This window comes from Nelumbo nucifera, chromosome 3, assembly GCF_055504915.1.
Source record: "Nelumbo nucifera cultivar China Antique chromosome 3, China Antique-T2T, whole genome shotgun sequence".
NCBI lineage: Eukaryota > Viridiplantae > Streptophyta > Magnoliopsida > Proteales > Nelumbonaceae > Nelumbo > Nelumbo nucifera.
Genome location: NC_142651.1, coordinates 16,778,894 through 16,798,496, shown reverse-complemented (window position 1 = coordinate 16,798,496; position 19,603 = coordinate 16,778,894). Strand labels below are relative to the sequence as shown.

The 19,603-nt window shown below is 42.1% G+C and overlaps 2 protein-coding genes across 5 annotated transcripts; both read right to left on the bottom strand.

The window, feature by feature from the left end:
- Positions 1-301: 301 nt before the first annotated feature.
- Positions 302-4,840, bottom strand: LOC104598721 (uncharacterized). 4 transcript variants are annotated; one of them, XR_735423.3, is made up of 3 exons: positions 4,529-4,837; positions 1,091-2,781; positions 302-581 (listed from the first exon to the last, which is right to left on the bottom strand). XR_735423.3 is itself a non-coding variant. In XM_010260903.3 (2 exons), the coding sequence occupies exon 2, from the start codon at positions 2,752-2,754 to the stop codon at positions 1,150-1,152; it is 1,605 nt and encodes a 534-aa protein (XP_010259205.2). In that variant the 5' UTR covers positions 2,755-2,781; positions 4,529-4,840; the 3' UTR covers positions 744-1,149. The 4 variants fall into 4 exon arrangements, 3 of the variants coding, with proteins under 3 accessions (XP_010259205.2, XP_088756212.1, XP_088756211.1); XM_010260903.3 differs by lacking the exon at positions 302-581 and having other exon boundaries at positions 744-2,781; positions 4,529-4,840; XM_088900086.1 differs by lacking the exons at positions 302-581; positions 4,529-4,837 and adding an exon at positions 4,386-4,505 and having other exon boundaries at positions 744-2,781.
- A 3,570-nt stretch (positions 4,841-8,410) lies between these two features.
- On the bottom strand, positions 8,411-16,650 carry LOC104598712 (putative inactive purple acid phosphatase 2). Its single transcript, XM_010260893.2, has 2 exons — positions 15,840-16,650; positions 8,411-9,847 (listed from the first exon to the last, which is right to left on the bottom strand). Exons 1-2 carry the CDS (start codon positions 16,548-16,550, stop codon positions 8,600-8,602), a joined length of 1,959 nt encoding a protein of 652 aa, XP_010259195.1. The 5' UTR covers positions 16,551-16,650; the 3' UTR covers positions 8,411-8,599.
- Positions 16,651-19,603: the final 2,953 nt, after the last annotated feature.

Below are 19,603 nucleotides of genomic sequence, written 5' to 3'. Positions count from 1 at the left end.
TTAGTGACGATGGAGAGAACCAGGAGTACAAATACAAATATGTACAGTGCAAACTGAGCCTGAAGATTTTAAAATTTTGAGAAAATTCCTGATTAGTATCCTATACTTTGGGCCTAGTGTCACTTTGGCCCCTAAACTTTAAAATGTGACAATTCAGTACCCGAACTTTCAAAACATGACAGTCCAGTACCTGCCGTTAACTAGCTGTTAATCAGTCGTTAAGTGACATTTAAAAAAGACACAAATTCCCTTCAAGTGTCATCTAATATTTTTTGTCAACCATCTAGACATTGACAAAAAATTAACAATCTCAAATCCTTGCCTCTTCTATTTAAGAAAGTTGGGATCACCAGAATGCCCATTCCCATGCACTTGTACTAATACAAATAAATTCGCACTGCAACCAAGCACAGCCTTAACAAAGAGAAATGGAGAAGTGCCTGATCCAGATGAATGTGTCTTGTTAGGGATGAATATCAACCCAGACCCTTTGAAAACAACCGGGAGGCTGTGTGGACCCAAATTGGCATTCTTCAACATGACATTGAAGCTTCTGAGATGTCTCTATGCTTAAGCCCTCCCTGTTGCAATAGAAAACAATTGTATAAATGTACAGTCAGGGACCTGACCAGCTTAGAGTCAGGTTCAAAGAAGGTTGAACCTTTTCTTCACATATTCATGAACAATCAAAATATCATGGTAAATTAAAAGAAAGGCATCAATGCTGATTTGCAACAAACAAATACCCGAGGTGGAGCCCATAAAAAAGGGTGGGTCCCCAATGTCACTTATCATTAAGTAATCAACACATGTAATTGTCACATACAACACCTTTATGGCACATCAAGTTCACAATAATTTGGATGGACTACAATGCAAGTTAAAATTTACAATCTCATATTAGCTGTTGATCAGTTACAGTAACTCCCCCATGCATCTTGAGGAAGCGCACCCTTGTTGCAAGCATGTCATATAAGATACCTTGAAAACAGGCTCCAGATTTCTTGTTTTACGAATGAAGAGAAGAAACAAATGCCCAGTGCCCACTTCCATAAAGAAGAAAAGAAGTCGGGTACGTATGAAAGCATACCTCAATCATCTGATTTTATATAAGTTAATATGGCAAGTACTATGGCACTTTTCCGGTTTCTAGCCACCCACCGCAACCAGGAACTTCCTCTTGCTGGTTGGTTCTTCATGCAAAACCACAATATCTTTTACCTTGTCAATCAGCTCCTCCAGCTTGTCCACACCCAAGCTCATGTAATCCAATGATTTCTTGTACCTTTGGCGATATATTTCTTCAAAACAACCTAGGAAGATACGACATGAGTAGCTCACAAGAAGCTCCTGTAGTTCCTGCTTAAATTGTTCAAGATGTTTGTCAATTTCTGGGTCCACCCAGGGGACAGTCTTTCCACTCCTCTCCTCGTGTTCCAACTTTTCATCATCTGAAAGCTCATCTGAAGAGCACCCTACAACAGCATTCACACTAATATCTGGATTATTCTCCTCCTGAGGTCCCTTCCTCTTCTTATCCTTCCTTTCTAGACATGATGATGAATTGGGGCCCAATTTTCCTGCTCGATCAATGGGGTTGTTGAGGTAGACATACTTCCTGTGGCCCTTGCCCTCCACAGTCATTGTATCTGCCATCTTCTTGAGAAGATTCACAAGCTTAAAAGCTCCATACTCTGCCACATACAATGGCCGTCCAAAAATCTTATGGTATTCTGCAGGAACACGGACAAGTGGTAGGCTCCCACCTGACAGTTCAAGCAGCTTTACCAACTGGCCCTTTAGGCCATTCAGATCTCCAGGTTGGACCCAAAATGTTGGTTCATGTGTTTCATTCTGGTCACCACCAATGGGTCCTGCAGAAACACTGTTCAAACCACAAGGGAAACTCTGGGACCTTGATGTGGGGAAGGAGGGCATGCCAATTAAATTACTGTTATATTCAGATAAAGAATGTGAGGTCCTTGAAAAGTCCCCAGAATTAAAACGGTAGAACTGGTTAGCGTTGGACCACACAGTTGATCCACTTTGTGAGATCCCTTTGTACACAATAGCTTCTTCATCAATTTGGCCATCTGCATTGTCACCAAAATGGCAGCCCATAAGATATCCAGAAATGTCAGCCTGTACACGAGACATTAGACCCTTGGGGGGCACGAATCCTTCTCCACGGGCCACACTAGGCCAGTCCCAGACAAACCTTCCAGCATTACTAAGGGCAGATGAGACACCCACTCCAGCAGGAATAACAAGGATAATGGTATATCCACGTTGGCCCAGGATGTGCAATGCAGGAGCAAAATCTACATCTCCTGAGATAAGCATGATTGAAGATGGTGGAGGGTTGTCAAGGGCAAAGAGAAACATGTCAATCAGGATAGCCTTGTCAGCAGCATCTTTTCTTCCATTTGGAACATCTATGAGTTTCACTCCAGTTCTCTGACAGCCCTCTCTAAGCCGCCTGGGGAATGCATTGAAATCTCCATAAGCAGAGAACATTGTAACAGCTCCTTCAAGAACAGGGTGGACACGCAACGCCATTCGTATGTTTCCAGCTACATCTTCAGGACGGACATCACTTGGGACAGGGCAGTTCTCAATGTCCCAGAGGATGGCAATTGAACCCTGTGAAGAGGTCCTGCTTCGGTGGAGGCTTACATTTAAAGTCTGAACTCCGTTGACGTCCAAAGATTCAGAAGACAACACCATTGCAGATGTGTTTGAAGTAGATATCATGGTAGGGTCATAAAAGAATCAAGTTTCCTATACATGATAGAGATATAATATGAGTAATATATAACAAAACAATCACAAAAATAATACAGGAAACAGAACAGAAAGTTCACCAAAATAATACAAACACAGTAAAGAGAATTTCACAATGTAATATACTCTGTGCAGTATTATCAGGTGCCATTTACATAAATGTATGAGAATGAAAAACTAATCCACCCTCTCCCTGGAAAAGTTTTATAATACAGCAATTCGTCAAACAAATTATTCAATATAGGCTTCACAAACTTTGATCAGTGTCAATCATTGACTTCCCTCACCCGCTCCATATTTGCTCCACATTCCCCTCCATCCTCCAATTGTTCTTGCACAAACAAATGAACACAGCACACAATAATAAAAGAAAATAAAATTCAGTAGACTTTGTATAAATCAATCAAACTTATTTGAACCATAAGTCGTCCCAACTATATGGGGTCGGCTATTTAGTTTCTATTTACATGAAGACCCTAAAAAAATCAGGCTTCAATGCTGGCAGTGAAGGTTCTGCTTCTTGATATCTACATAAAATAGGAACAGAAGAAATATACACAGAATATATCTGACATCTTTCTCCTGACAGCAGAACAGGTCAAAGATTCTTTAATTTACTTGATAGGTCAAAAATCAAAACTCTGTTCAGTTCCAAAATGGTTACGATCACTTTTCATCTAGTTTTTGGTGTTGACAAATAAATCCTTTCCCATGTTTATAGGTTGGCACTGCAAGTCCCATTCCTCAATTTCATTCTATTTAAAGCTATGATCTGTAGACATGGATACAAGTGGCATGTTTTAGTCTAGCAATGTAGTGTCAGACACGGAAAACCTGCTAAATTGGAATTGGACACGACATACATGTATTAAGTAGGCGCATATACATGTATGTGTTTCAGGATCCGTTAATATAGAAAAAAAAATTACCTGATAATGTCTTCACATTCTTCCTTTTTGTGGGGTAAATATTGTATGATTAAGTTGTATTTTTTGTGACTATAGGCTATAAGTCTGCACCTCAAAGGTTCTATTTTGCTGAACTATAAGACACCCCAAATTGCATAGAATCATCCTTTAACTGAATAAAATTAAACAGAAGAGTGCCAATTACATGCAATCAACAAAGCTAATCCCCCCAAATGATAAAAGAAAAATGAACCAAAACAAGAATGTCAAGGAGAAGGTAGGATAAAAAAGGTCAAGCTATTCACAACAAGTAAAATGTAAAGTAGCTTAACCTCAAACAATAACTCATCAACACATAACGCAAATTCATACAGATATGAACACATCCATTGAGACGAAATTCTTGGAAAGAACAAAACTTAGTGCAATAAACAATCATCACCAGACCCTAAAAACCTTATTTATTTTCTTCTCTTTTTGACGAGAGAGGGAAAAAAACCTTAAGCGATCGAAGATATTATGATGGGCAATCTCCCAACTCTCGTTGAACCCCAAAATAAGGAAGAACAATATATAGCTTGCAAGAACAAAACTGAGCGAACCCAAGACATAAGAAATGAAAAAGGAAAGAAACAATTATAGAAGGATTCAGCTCCTTAAAATCCATATAAACCGATAAATTATTCGAAATACCTCGGGAACAGAACAAGCCAATAAAATTTAATGAAAAAAACATAAAGTTAGACCATCAAGGCAACAGAAACCAGATGAATTGCACCTCGAGGGTGAGAAGAATCGAGGAAGATCTTACAGAAACTACGAGAATTGTGACTTACCAACAACTAAAGCTGATCGAGCTCCAAATCTTAGCGATCGAAGCTAATGTTGGTGGATTTTCTTTTCTTTTTTCTTCTTTTTTTTTGGGGTTTTCGTTTTTTGGCGAAACAAGACTGTTGTTAACCGTGTGGATCTAGCGGACACCGACCTTAAGATTGACAGAGTATGAAAACGAAATCAAATCTCCTCCGACTCCTCGCCCGCTCCTCTTTTTCAGTTTTTCATCTGTCTAACAGTAAGGGCAGTTTGGTCATTTTGGTAAATGGTTAAAAGGGAAGCAGAGCAGGAGAGAGAGAGAGAGAGAGAGACTCGGAATGGAATGCCGCCAGGTTTTGTTCAGAACTTCTCTCCAGAGGCCAGAGCCCCAGACATCTCATTTGGATTTGGATTTGGATTTGGATATGTTCGTGCGATACGCGTAGCCGGTACACCATACAAGTATCTGGGTTCGGGTCGAATTTCTTAATCCGAATGCTGAGTAGAAATTTGGGTTTGGGTTCGTTGACCCTAACCCGTTTCAAAAATCCAAATCACATCTGCACCATGTCTTCCTTGAGTCCGATCTGCTCCTCACGTAGTCACAGAGCGTGCACCTCACAGCATGTCCTGGCCATACATTGAAAACATCTACTGTACTTGTATTTATTATTCATGAAAGATATTTCCAACATAAAAAGGATGTGGCTATGAGGTCGGTGTTAGAAGCTCTATCTGAGAAACAGATCCCAATTGGTCTCTTTCTGTTTGGTGGATGATGAGTCTTTTTGGATTTTTCTTCTCATCCTACTCAATGGTAATTTTGGGAGGTTAAAGAACCTAAGGCTACGAAGGGATCGGGCCAAATCGGATAGAGGGTAATCCAAGTTTGATTTGTTTATATTGAGATTCAAATCAAATTTAATTTGTCACATTTATATCTAATTAAATTCAGATTTGGATTCCGGTTGCGTTTGGATATTGAATAGCATTGATTAATTAGAGTAAAAATGATCAAAATATTTATATATGATATAATTAATAGGGAAAATTCCTGATAGATACTCTGTACTTTAGGTCGAGTGCTAATTTAGTACTCGTACTTTAAATCATAACAATCTAGTATCCAAACTTTCAATTTGGGACAATTTGGTACCCAAACTTTCAATTTGTGACAATTTGGTACCCGATGCTAGATTTTCGTCAGTTAGAAATTCACGTGCAAATTAAAAATTTCAAAAATACCAAAAATACCCTTTACAAAAAACCCTTCTTATTCCCTTTCCCTAATCCCCGATTGTCTTCGGTCTGGGTTGAACAAACGATGTCTTCAGTTTGGGTTGAACGAACGAAAGAGGAGAAGAGAGTCGACCTTCCTCTTCATTCCTAGCATTTCCATTCCACCCTTCTCTTCAAAATCGGTTGGAGAAACAATAGAGAGGCCGGCGAAGAAAGGTTAGAGAAACGACAGTAAGGCCGACGAAGAGAAGAAAGGTTGGAGAAACGACAAAGGGGGCCCCTCCCTAGTCCCAGCAATCCGACAGCCCCATGGAAGAGGCCTTTGTTCCGGTGTCCACATCCGAACATGACATTCTCAACTTTCTGGAATTTTGATTTTCCGATTGGTGATGTCAAGTTCACTATGAAGGTCACCAGGGCAAAATCTCCGGTCGTGTTCGACCGATCACCGTACCAATAGAAGTAGGGGCAGGATTGGTTATCGGCCTTGCAAGGTTGTGGGGGATCAGGGGAGGAGACCAGCTGACAACGAGGATCATGGCAAGTAACATTCCGGAAGGACGACGATTCCAACGGATTGTATGGGGGGCCATTCTACTCGAAGCAGTCATGGCAGGGAAGACATTGATGTATTGATTGCTTTTTCCCAGCTTCATCTCCATGAGTCATCGATTTGTGTTTGAGGTGGATCTTCATCGTTGGTTTACTGGATGGAGCTTCTACTATCTTATCTCCGCCGTCATCACCATCTTCTTCCTCTAGAATGGTTGCTTCTGTTGGTTTATGCGAAGAAGTCTTTGTCTTTGTGAGACGACACCCTGTATTTTCCGAAGCTGTGACTAAATTGAAGCTTAGGTGATTGGGAAGTTCAATACCAGCAAGAATAGAAGAACCATTGGACTTAAGTCCATGTTGGCTAGAAACGGCGACAACGACACTGAAGCAAATGATAATCAGGATGAAGAAAATCTTGGAAAACACCATGTTCTCTTCTTCTTCGTTTACAGAGCTCCTCCTACATGAAAAGCTTCAAGGGGAAAAAAGTAGACCAGGTAATTAAAACGTAAAATTAATCAAACTCCAATTCAAAGCAGATATTTTTGCAAAGGAAGAAGAAGAACAATAAGAAGAGATGTATCAGTTTACCGAGATTCAATTAGTTTCTTGATAAAGAAACTAATACCCGTACTTTAAATCGTGTACTTTAGGCCATTTCCCAACGGCGCATTCGCCTGACACCACTGGCGTGAGGGAGCTGGTTCTCAACGTCTTTGTAAATGCAAGTATGAACAGTGGTTCCTACTTACATTGCTTGATGGGTAATTTTAATTATTTTATTAAGTCGAAATAGCACTGGGGGTATTTAAGACTTTTTATCCTCTAACCGACGGAAATCTAACATCGGGTACCAAATTGTCTCATATTGAAAGTTCGGATACTAGATTGTCATGATTTAAAGTATGAGTACTAAATTGGCACTCGGCCTAAAGTATAGGGTACCTATAGGGAATTTTCCCTAATTAATAAAATGAACTAAAAATGACTTTAGTATTATATATCATGACAAAATATATTGAAAAAAAATATGTGAAAGCACTTTACTAAAAAGCATAACATTCAAAGTTCAAACTGAATTGGATTATATCAGATTGGATAGGCGTGGAACCATATTTATCCAATTATAATAAGTGGACTGGTAAACCATCACCACCTAAAAAAGAAGAGAGATCGACCACCAGTCCATGGGTTCTACTTGGATAAAAAAACAAAAACAAAAACAAAAACATATTGTTGAACCAGTTTTTTCTTTTCAGTAGCAAAAACTAAAATGCAAGTTGGTTTTGTTAAAAGAAGAAGAAGAAGAAGAAGAAGGATTTATGTTTTTAAAACTATCGAAATGAAGTGTTTTAAAACAAAAACAAATTTTGGAGCAGAGATATTGTATGGTTTATGAAAGATGATGAAAGATCATTAGATGAAAACATATTTTTTTTACAAACCAGACATTTAAGAATACATTGTCTGTTTCAGTTTTTGAAACGAAAAACACATAAAACCAAGAACAAGTTTTTTGTTTTAAGAACCCAATTGTTTTCAAAGCAAATGTATGCTTTTGATTTGTTTTTAAAACTCAACAAGGAAAACAATTCACATTGGAGAACACCCCAAAAGTGGTAAGTGGTAACCAATCAGGTAGGTATCCTCGTCCAGATAAACTGTTCGCTTTTCAGCAAGTTATTTACCTGGGTAAATTTTTCCTGGGAAACACTTACTCAGGTAAGTGCATTTACCCATGTTCTTTTATTTCTTATGTAAATAAGGCAATGACAATTTTAGCTATAAAAATCCATAATTAAAAGGGGTATTTTTGTCCCATTCAAGTGTTGACAACTTTCCCCCTAGGTGGGAAAGTTATTTATCCACCTAAGAGATGGGTAAGTGATACACAGGAAAATAAACTTTCCCTGATCCCCACATAAATCTGATAAAAGAACATGAGATTCTTGGTCAATGGGAACCAAAATCCCATTGACCAACTTCCCCCCTCTCAAAATCCGAAAAAAGAATGCCCCCCAAGAGTCAGGTCTCTTGTGGAACAATTCAACGACTGCTGCAATGATGGGAAGAGAGTAATTTCTTAAGATCCTCATTTTACGATATACATGTTTCATGAAAGTGACCACAGCTTTTCCATTGTATATATATAAAATAACTAATCACAAAGGGTACATATCGTACAGCTTTTTAAGAGAATCTATGATATTCCATACAATACAGCATTTGAATTTTGATGCCCACCGATTCAGTCCCAATTTGACATTCACTGACCAACATGCTCAAATGATCAAGATGGGTCATCCGTCCTCAGTCTTGACAGCAGTCCAACTCCTCTTAAATATGGACTCTTTCCTAGCATGTGAAACGAATCCAATAACATAACCAAGGAAGGCCCCTAGCACCAATATACTTCCTCCTTTGACAAACCATGACAATGTAGACTCTGTCACCTCTTTCCTGCTGCTGCCACCACCATTGAGAACTTGGCCTGTTGCCAAAATCTCAACTGTATCATGCACCTCCCCATCATGGTTTCCAACAAAAGCGAGTATAAGCTTTTCCCTTGTAGCAACAAGCCTAGTGTACCCAAACTGACCTGTTCGATACAAAGACCGATCAGGTTGGGGGTAGATTGGATCATTTGCATGGTCGGGTCTTGGCTCCCAGATGGGTTGCCAATCTTGTCCAGCCATTCCAATCACTGCATGCACCGGTAAACTCTCTGTATCTTTCCCATCTGTGGCTGCACAGGTGAAGTTTTTCATTGGACAGAACCTCTCGTACCTATGGACGTGACCCCATAAAGCAAGGGTCACCTTGTTCTCCACAAACAAAGGTTCCAAGTGTTCAAGCATTCTCATTCTTAATGGTGCATCCCTGACCTCATTACTTGTTGTGTACATGGGACGGTGACCTTGGACAATGACAAAAGGAGTCTTCTTCCGATCAACAGCCTCCAAGTCACTCTTGATGAAGTTGTATTGGTCACTCCCAGGAAGGAAATTGGTCTCTGTTGACATGTAAGTGAAATGTACAACCCCTGCATCAAATGAGTAGTAAAGGTTCCGTGTGGCAGGGGCTTGGGTCCCAGTTGAAAAAGAAGAGTCTCCAGGCATGTTGAATCTAAGGCTGTAAGGGACTCCACATTCACCACCCCCATCTGTCCCATAGATAGACTGAGCCCAGTCAGGTCTCCAGGGCTGTGAGGGCCAATTATATTCATGATTTCCAATGCACACATGATATGGGACCTGAGAGGCAACAGGTTCAATCTGAGTAAAGAATGTATCCCACAGCCATGAGTAACCTCTTGCATAGCTGATATCACCAATGTGGGAAATGAAGGTGGGCTTATCACCAATGGCTTTGATGTTGCGAAGGATCCAATTCATGGTTGATTTGCTTTCATCCTGTGTACGGTAAAAGGTTGAATATGGTGTTGAGGTACCCATATCTCCAAACAAAAAAGCAACTGTCTCGTCTGATTCCCAATCCCGTGAGATAAAACTATGAGTTACACTCCATCCTCCTTCATCACTTCCAACCTATACAATAACAACCAAAATGAGCTTGGGACTATGTTAGAGAATAAAGGATAATCCAACTTGAACCTTTAATCGCATAAAATTAGAAATTGGGAAAATAATCTAGATATCCGTACCTAAGTTTTCCAATTACTAAAATTATTATAAGTTATCCCATTTTTAAAGTTATTAATTACAACTCTGAATAAAGTAGAAAAAAATTCTGCACACTTTATTTTCAAATGTTTGTTACTTTGTTTAAGAGGATGCTCCATGATTATTGAAATACCTAGTTTATCTCCCTAGGTTTGGCAAACCCATTCTAGGTCCAACCCCCTAAGACAGTTTCAACTCTCAAAACTATCTAATGTTAAGATAATTCAACTCTCAAACTCTCTGTATGGGCAGGGGTAAGGCAGTGTACATCTGTCCCTCCCCAGACCCTGCATTGGCAGGGCCTCGTGCTATGGGCTGCCCCTTTTTTTGTATCTTTGAAGGGCTACACAACGGTAGCCCATCTCCCAACCCATAACCCTCCCAACCCAGGTGCAGGCAGGACTCGACCCCAAGTCTCCGCTACAACCAGCAGGGGACCTTACCAACCAGCTGAATGGCACCTTGCATGGGCTGCCCCTTTTTTACTGAGATATGTTAATGTAATTATATATTAATATAACATTATTGATGGAGTAAGGCTAAGTTTGGGAGTGCTTAAAAATAAGCGCTTATTCGAATAAACACTTATTTTGAGCTGGGACCACACCAATAAGCGCTTATTTGCATTTGGGAAATTAGCTCAAATAAGTGCTTATTCCTTATTCCTGGGAATAAGCACTTATTCGAGAAGCCCAAAATTTGGGCTTATTTTTAAGTGTTTATTTCCTTTCTAGCCTGTCTTGGCCCACCACGAAAATACCTATGCTACCCCTTTTTGAAATAAGTGCCTTTTCATCAAACATTCATGAGCACTTACTAGAATAAGCACTTATTTCTCTAATAAAAACTCCCCAAACTTCACCTAAAAGATGGAAATAAGCAGAATCCTAAAGCTTTTCCTCATCTCCTAGACCTAAAGAGAGTTGGAGAAAAAACAATTGCCTCTAAACAAGTTGCCAGAGGTAACTCTCTACCAGGAACTAGCTGAACTTTGGTAGACAGGTAATCTGTAATAACCAAATGGAGTTTCCAATAATCTGGCCCTAAGGGCTGCAATACTTGGTGGAGACATTTGATTTCTCCAAAGCATAAGAAAGATTGGTTATTTTCACTGTGTCATTCTGGCACCTTCTGAGCCTAGTTGACTCTGCCAAGTAATATAGCTAAATCTGCTGATGACTGTCTAGAAATTATTAGTTTCATGTAGTCAACAAAACAATAAGGGAAACTCAAAATTTATGAAGTTTAAAAGGTTGGTACCAACAAATAGACAGGAAACTACTTAGTAGGGCCGTAGACTGTTGCCAATCATGCAGCATTAAATTTGTTTATCGGTTATAAGTTGTTTCATTTGTCTTTCCTAAAAAGAACAAATTAAGAGGAAATTCAGGAAACAGAATTGAACATCACTGAAAATTTTGAGTAAGGTTTATTTGGACCATATTGAAAAACATGAGAACAAGAGTACTAGTAGTAGTAGTAGTAGTAGTAGTAGTAGGAAACTCATTGCTTCAACTGCAATATCAGCCATATTCTAACCGATGGTCTGTTGATGGAGATTAAGAAACTTGCTTGAATGCCTTTTCACCTTTCAATCTGATTCAAGGAGTACAAGGAAGGAAAAACTATTGATTCTACTGCAATATTAGTTGTACTTTAAAGTTAACTGATTAACTCTTGATTGAGATTTGAGAAACTTCCTTATCTCTTAATGATTAGAAAAATTGATAAACTTTCTCAATTACCTTTAAAGCCTTTCATCTAATTCAAATTTGCGTCTGAACTCTGAAGCCTGGCTTTATTTAGATTTCTGATGTTTCATGTTAGTGCTCTCAAACTGTTTCCCTGTACTTAATTATATCCAAGTTAAAAAAAAAAAAACCAGTGATATCTTGAACTGATTATTAAGCAGCCAAGACAATGAATTATGTAAACTAGCTAGTCTGAGACTGATGAGGGCGGATTTGACCCTCCAGTGACATTATGACACCTGGCACCTCGTGACAACTAGGTGCAGCCTCATGACAGCCAGGCAGCTCGCCACAGGCAACTCACCATCATGTAGCCTAGCACCTTATATACAGCTCGGCACTTACAGGCAGCTCGCCACCATGTAGCCTGGCACCTTACAGACAGCTCGGCACTTACAGGCAACTCGCCACCATGCAGCCTGGCACCTTACAGACAGCTCGCTTCCTAGTCAGACTAACCACCGCATGACAACCCCGAGGAGCTCACCACCATACCCCGCATTTTACGGGATTATGACTTGTAACGGCTATATTAGCTCACCTACTCCCCGATTCAGGCAGAGATGGGCAACCTTACCGGTTGGTGGCGTTAACCCCACCTATCACGAAAACAGGTCCCATCACAACGGGAATCCAGGAACTGCTCCACCAAACCGACGAGGACTCCAGTATATAAAGGCCTCACCCCCCCCCAGGGGCGAGGAGGAGAAGGAGATGAGAAGGTAATCTCTGCCCTCTAGCTCTCCCACTCTCTAATATCATCTTCAGCTCACAACTAAGTGCTGACTTAGCCATCGGAGTGACCTCGCCGGGTAAACACCCCGGAGTTCTCTGATTCAGTTCTTGCAGGTTCCTCAGTTCCCGTCGTCTACAAAGATGAGAAGATCATCTCCTGCAGGGAGCAGCCGGGTTGCGCTACACTAGGGAGCTCTACTTCAGCCTCTGAGTCATCGGCCACTTGGGAGCAGATGAAATGACGAGGTACTTAGCCAAAAAATGATACGTGACCAGAATCTGTTACATCATTTGGCGCCGTTTGTGGGAAACGCTACAAAAAGCTAAGTTCTCATCCTACAAAAAGCTAATTCCTCTTCTCCCAGAAACCTAAGTCCTCACTTTTTAGAAACTGGAGCTCTCACTTTATAGTTTCCATTTTTTATGAACTCAAAGACCATGTAGGGAGCTAACAGACTAAGCAGCTCTACCAACTTTACTTTCAATTCAGATAAAACCTCATCAATCCTCTTCGTGAGGTCCCCTCTACAAAGATGAGCTCTTCGTGGCTTCCGCGGGAGTTGGCGGCCAACGGGCTACATGGGCGCCCTTGCTGGTCGAGCCTCCCAAGGCTCCCGTGGGAGCTGGCGACCTAAAGTTAGTAGTGCTGCCCCCGAAGGTCGAGCTCCTAGTAGCTTCTTGTAGGAGTGGGTGACCGGAATTATGAGGCTGATGCAACGCAATCATAGCTCTAAGGCGCCCACCAGGCGGCCTGGCGCGGCTTGACGCGGCCTGGCGACCTGCGCGCGGCCTGGCACATGCGCCGACCTGGTGCGACCTGGCGGCCTGGCCCAGGTGCGAACTGACGAACTGATTAAAGACTTCCTCATCACTTAAGACCCAGTCGCCTCTTTGGCATGGGCAAGCTAAGTCCTAGTCGCCTCTTCGGCATGGACACCTAAGTCCCAGTCGCCTCTTCGGCATGAGCGAGCTAAGTCCCGCCTCTTCGGCATGGGCACCTAAGTCCCAGTCGCCTCTTCGGCATGGGCGAGCTAGTCCCAGTCGCCTCTTCGGCATGGGCGAGCTAGTCCCAGTTGCCTCCTCGGCATGGGCACTTAAGACCCAGTCGCCTTTTCGGCATGGGCGAGCAAGTCCTAGTCGCCTCCTTGGCATGGGCACCTAAGACCCAATCGCCTCTTCGGCATGGGCGAGCAAGTCCCAGTCGCCTCCTTGGCATGGGCACTTAAGACCCAGTCGCCTTCTTGGCATGGGCACTTAAGACCTAGTCGCCTCTTCGGCATGGGCGAGCAAGTCCCAGTCGCCTCCTCGGCATGGGCACTTAAGACCCAGTCGCCTCTTCGGCATGGGCGAGCTAGTCCCAGTCGCCTCTTCGGCATGGGCGAGCTAGTTCTAGTCGCCTCCTCGGCATGGGCACTTAAGACCCAGTCGCCTCTTTGGCATGGGCGAGCTAGTCCCAGTCGCCTCCTCGGCATGGGCACTTAAGACCCAGCCGCCTCTTCGGCATGGCATGGGCGAGCTAGTCCCAGTCGCCTCCTTGGCATGGACACTTAAGACCCAGTCGCCTCTTCGGCATGGGCGAGCAAGTCCCAGTCGCCTCCTTGGCATGGGCACTTAAGACCCAGTCGCCTCTTCGGCATGGACGAACAAGTCCCAGTCGCCTCCTTGGCCTGGAGACTTAAGACCCAGTCGCCTCTTCGGCATGGGCGAGCAAGTCCCAGTCGCCTCCTTGGCATGGACACTTAAGACCCAGTCGCCTCTTCGGCATGGGCGAGCTAGTCCCAGTTGCCTCCTTGGCATGGGCACTTAAGACACAATCGCCTCTTCGGCATGGACAAAATCAACAAAAGTGGACTATAAGTTGCCCCCAGAGCCTAAGGGCTACAGTACCAAACTGGCAGAGACCTCGACACCATATGGGCAGCTTGCTTCCAAGCAGCTCCCAGAGCCTAAGAAACTGAATCAGCGCTTACGATCTCGTCGAATTATGGGCCAAAAGGAGAAATCTACTCCCTTCGCCGAGTTACTTTCAGCTTGGGAGTGGGGGGCAAATGATGAGGGCGGATTTGGTCCTCCAGTGACACTATGACACCTGGCACCTCGTGACAACTAGGTGCAGCCTCATGACAACCAAGCAGCTCACCATCATATAGCCTGGCACCTTACAAGCAACTCGGCACTTACAGGCAGCTTGCCACCATGCAGCACTTATAGGCAGCTCGCCATCATGTAGCCTGGCACCTTACAGACAGCTCAACACTTACAGGCAGCTCGCCACCATGCAGCACTTACAGGCAGCCTGGCACCTTATAGACAACTCGCTTCCTAGTCAGACTGACCACCGCATGACAACCCCGAGGAACTCACCACCGTACCCCGCATTTTACGGGATTATGAGTTGTAACGGCTATATTAGCTCACCTACTCCCCGATTCAGGCGGAGATGGGCAACCTTATCGGTTGGTGGCGTTATCCCCACCTAACACGAAAACAAGTCCCATCACAACGGGAATCCAGGAACTGCTCCACCAAACCCACAAGGACTCCAGTATATAAAGGCCTCACCCCCCCCCCCCCCAGGGGCGAGGAGGAGAAGGAGATGAGAAGGTAATCTCTGCCCTCTAGCTCTCCCACTCTCTAATATCATCTTCAGCTCACAACTAAGTGTTGACTTAGCCATCGGAGTGACCTCGCCGGGTAAACACCCCCGGGTTCTCTGATTCAGTTCTTGCAAATTCCTCAGTTCCCGCCGTCAACAAAGATGAGCAGATCATCTCCTGTAGGAAGATGCCGGGTTGCGCTATACTAGGGAGCTCTACTTCAGCCTCTGAGTCATCGGCCAATTGGGAGCAAACGAGATGACGAGGTACTTAGCCAAAAAATGATATGTGACCAGAATTCGTTACATCAGAAACCAATATCAAGAGAAATGAACCCAGCATACAAAGGGATGAAGCACCTTATAAGAAGATCTTAGTCAACCATTTCATAACAAGATTGGTACATGATCAGAAACTATATTAGAAGAAGGAAATGCTATAGCTCAATTACCAGGAAAAGTAAAAGGTAAAGAGAAGATCGATGACTACAGTCCAGAAAACAGTCTAACCAGATCTTCACTTGTTCCAAGACAACTTAATTAGATTAAGGGAGTAAGAGACGTTAAAAAGTAATTAGGGACGAAAATAAAAGGGTGCAATAGAACACAAATAAGTCTAGAAGACTAGAACTCTTAAACACTGAATACCCAAAGAAAAATGCAAAATTCGGCCAAAGAAGACCTAAAATTTAAAGAAAAAATGTACGTGTGTGTGTGAGAGAGAGAGAGAGAAGAACACAGGAACAACATAAAGAGAAACCAAAATCTTCTTTACCTTGTAATAATACCTCTTTCCACTCTTCAAATTCTTCATAATCCCATCGTGAATAAACCCAGGATCCCTCCATCCGATGCTCTCGTTGGCAGGGGAACCGCACAAATCTGACCGCGTATACGTCCTCACCTCCGTCCCCGCCACCTTACTCAACCGATTTTCTCTTTCCCCATACTTCACATGGTTCTCCTTTCCGTCCGCTGTAATAAACATGACCCTCATTTCATCAACCTTGCTTGTGAACGCCAAATGAATCTGCTCCGGCCCACGACTAGTCTCGAACTCCAATTCCTCGGATTTGGCCAACAGATACTTGGTTCCGGGCAAAGGGTTGTGATCTTGATCGAGGCGTGAGCGATCGACCTCGTCCTCTGTCCATCGGAAGATCCGAAACTCATAATTGGAACGGAGATTGACCAGAGGGAGATCGATGGAGCACGAACCCGACTCCCAATTGCTGCAGGAGGACAAGAAGACGTAGCCGATGAAATTATCGTCAGATGAATCGGGGGGTGAGTAGATACCGAGCCAGTCGAGGGAGGAAGGTGAGTCGACGCCGGTCCATTGAATTCGGACTGAGTCGCCGGATTTGGATAGAGTTTTGGGGCTTAGAAATATGGATACCGACGAAGAAGAAGAAGAAGGATCTGAGAGGAGTGTGGAGATGAATGAGAAGAGAAGGAAGAAACGAAGGAAAGATGAAAGAATCATTGATAAATTTGGTGGGTGGATGATCTCTTCTGGGTGCTGGTATTTCCTTTCTGCATCTTCGGAGGAGGTTTTCGTGAGATGAGGTTTGTGTTGGGAAAGAGACGAAAAGAGGAAGTGACCGACGACTGGGAAGCCGGGCGGGAAGGGTCAAGGGTCCCACCACAACCTTAGCGTACGACAACATAGAAGAATCTCAGTCATTCACTCAGACTCCCAGTTCAAACGATTGGTCCAGATCCCTTGCGTCATTATTTGATCAAAATCAACGGCTACTTTTTATTGTATAACAGATGTCGTTATCGTTGTCGGACAAAAAAAATTGGATAAGTGGCTGCGTGTCATTTGTGAGACCGGATCTGCTCCTCACACAGGCGCCTCACAGGCACGTCCCACCGTACATTGTCAACATCTTCCGTACTTATACTCCCAATGCACAATGTGCCTGTGACGTCGTTGCGAGGCACCCTGTATGAAGAACAGATCTTGATTTGTCATCTGTTATACAGTTATAGAGACCGGATCTGCTCCTCACATTTGGCGCCTCACACGCATGAACATCTGCTGTAATTATTAATTATTATTCATGGAAGATGTTCCTGATGCATGGTGGATGTGCCTGTGAGGCGCCCATTTGTGAAGAGTAAATCCTGTTCCCTCACACATTTATACCGGTTGATGTCATTGAGCAATTTTTAGACGATTCCGAATGAATTCGCACCCCACAAAATACCGCAATCGTGTATTGGTGTTGAGCTTCCGTATATGTGGGGACGTTCGTGGGGTGCCCTTCCTTCCTACGCTGCATAACATCCAAAGATTAAGGTATTGATACGATATTCTCAATACTGGGTGTATCCTATCCCGTATCCATAATCATGGATACAATATACATTACAATTGGATACATATCCTATAAGTCGTGTGTATCGGTTATGCCTCTGTATCGGGTCGTATCGCACCGTATCAGTGGATATGGTCCGATACACATCGATATAGAGGCGTATTCGTGTTTAACTTGACAAAATTGTACATTTAGTACTTTTGGATTGTTTTTCATCTTTAATACAAGTTAAAAAATAATATTATATAAACTAAAATAAATAATTTAAGATTTAGTTTTCTCAAAAAATTTAATAAAAACTACAAATTATAAAAATAATATATTTCATCTACCTTAGATGATTTATATATTTTATTTTACACATAATTATATGCTAAAATGAAAACATAGTTATTATTTGAAAAAAAATAGAGTTATTATATAAAAATACTAAATAAATAAATTTTCCCAACAAAATTAATGAAAAACAGAAAAATATAATTATAAAAACTGAAACAGATAATTTAATATTTAATTTTCCCAAAAATTTGAATGAAAACTAAAAATTAAATCTAATTTAATTTATCTACCTTAAATGATTTATTTGTTTTATTTTACAATTATATGTAAAATAAAAACATTATATGTTAAAAAAGAAAATATATTTATTATTTAAAAAGTTGTTGTTATTTAAATAAAATACTAAATTAATAAATATTTTCAAAAATTAATAAAAATTGAAATTTATAATTATAAAATTGAAAGAGTGATAATTATTGTACAATGTTTGGATGTTCTAGAGTCCTAATATTGTTTATTGTAATATTTCTCTTCATATAACCTATTGAAGTATGCATTTTTCATGTATTTATATCTTATTAAAGATAATTTAGCTTTTGGTTGTATTTATGTGATTTATTTGCATTTCATTAACATATCCAAGCGTTTTTATATTTTTAGTTCATATTCATGCATTTCAAAAACGAATCTGTATTCTTATCTGTATCCAAATTATCCAATACCAATACTTTGATCCTTGAATACATTCCAAAAGTCATTAATAAATAATAATGCATGATACGTATAAGATGAAAAAGGAGAAAAACCGGTTGTTTTGGCTTCCCATTTCGCCACCAGAGTTGCAGAAAAGCTCTCAATCCCAAAGAACATTAATTACTAGTGTTTCCTGACTTTCGTCATTCTTTTCTTTATTCACCGCACGTTGGATTTATGGAAGAAGAGAGGAGGTGCAGAGGCGGTGCTGATGTACATTGATTGACTCAAATCTCCTCTCCATCACTGCACGTTGGATTTACAGAAAAAGAGAGAAAGGTGCAAAGGCAGTGCTGATGTACATCAATTGACTCAAATCGGTTATTGTAATTCAGACTCCTTTCATCAGAAGCCGATCTACTGGTTCAAAGGATTATTTTCTCCCCACCACCGTCCCGGCAAGAAGGACGCAGATTGAGACGGAGGCGAAAATGGAGACTAAGGCAGAGACGGAAACCAGAATGGAGACGGAAAATGGAATACCGAGATGGAGTTGGAGACAGAGAGGAAATGGAAAACGGAGACATTACTTCCTATTTTTTTGAAATTTTCAATGGATTTTATTTTGTAAATTTGAGGAATAATGAAGTGCAAATTAGATATTTTACTTTTTGTCAGTACTTAATTGATGTAACCGTTTTTTGTCACGTACCATTTTTTGTGATGTATAAATTTTTTGGCTAAGTACCTCGTGTTTGACCTGGTGGTGACGTGCCTTGGTGATGAGCTACTTGGTGGCGAACTCCCTGGGGGAGAACTACTTGGTGACGAACTGCCTGGTGATGCTCCCTGGTGGCGAACTGCCTAGGGGCGAATTGCCTGGTGGCGAACTACCTGGTGGCGAACTGCCTGGTAGTGCTCCCTGGTGGCGAACTGCCTGGTGGCGAACTGCCTGGTAGTGCTCCCTGGTGGCGAACTGCCCGGCAGTGCTCCCTGGTGGCGAACTGCCCGGCAGTGCTCCCTGGTGGCGAACTGCCTGATGGCGAACTGCCTGGTGGCGAACTGCCTGGTAGTGCTCCCTGGTGGCGAACTGCCTAGTGGCGAGCTACCTGGTGGTGAACTGCCTGGGGGCGAACTGCCCGGCAGTGCTCCCTGGTGGCGAATTGCCTGATGGCGAACTGCCTGGTGACGAACTGCCTGATGGCAAACTCATCACTTGACTTGCTCCTAGGCGGTCTGC

What these genes read in the sequence shown, in the direction of transcription:
- LOC104598721 (XM_010260903.3), bottom strand. Translation starts at nt 2,754, where the DNA reads ATGATATCTACTTCAAACACATCTGCAATGGTGTTGTCTTCTGAATCT.
- LOC104598712 (XM_010260893.2), bottom strand. Translation starts at nt 16,550, where the DNA reads ATGATTCTTTCATCTTTCCTTCGTTTCTTCCTTCTCTTCTCATTCATC. An exon ending in GAAAGAGGTATTATTACAAG is followed by an intron (nt 9,848 to 15,839) that starts GTAAAGAAGATT and finishes GTTATTGTATAG; the next exon opens with GTTGGAAGTGATGAAGGAGG.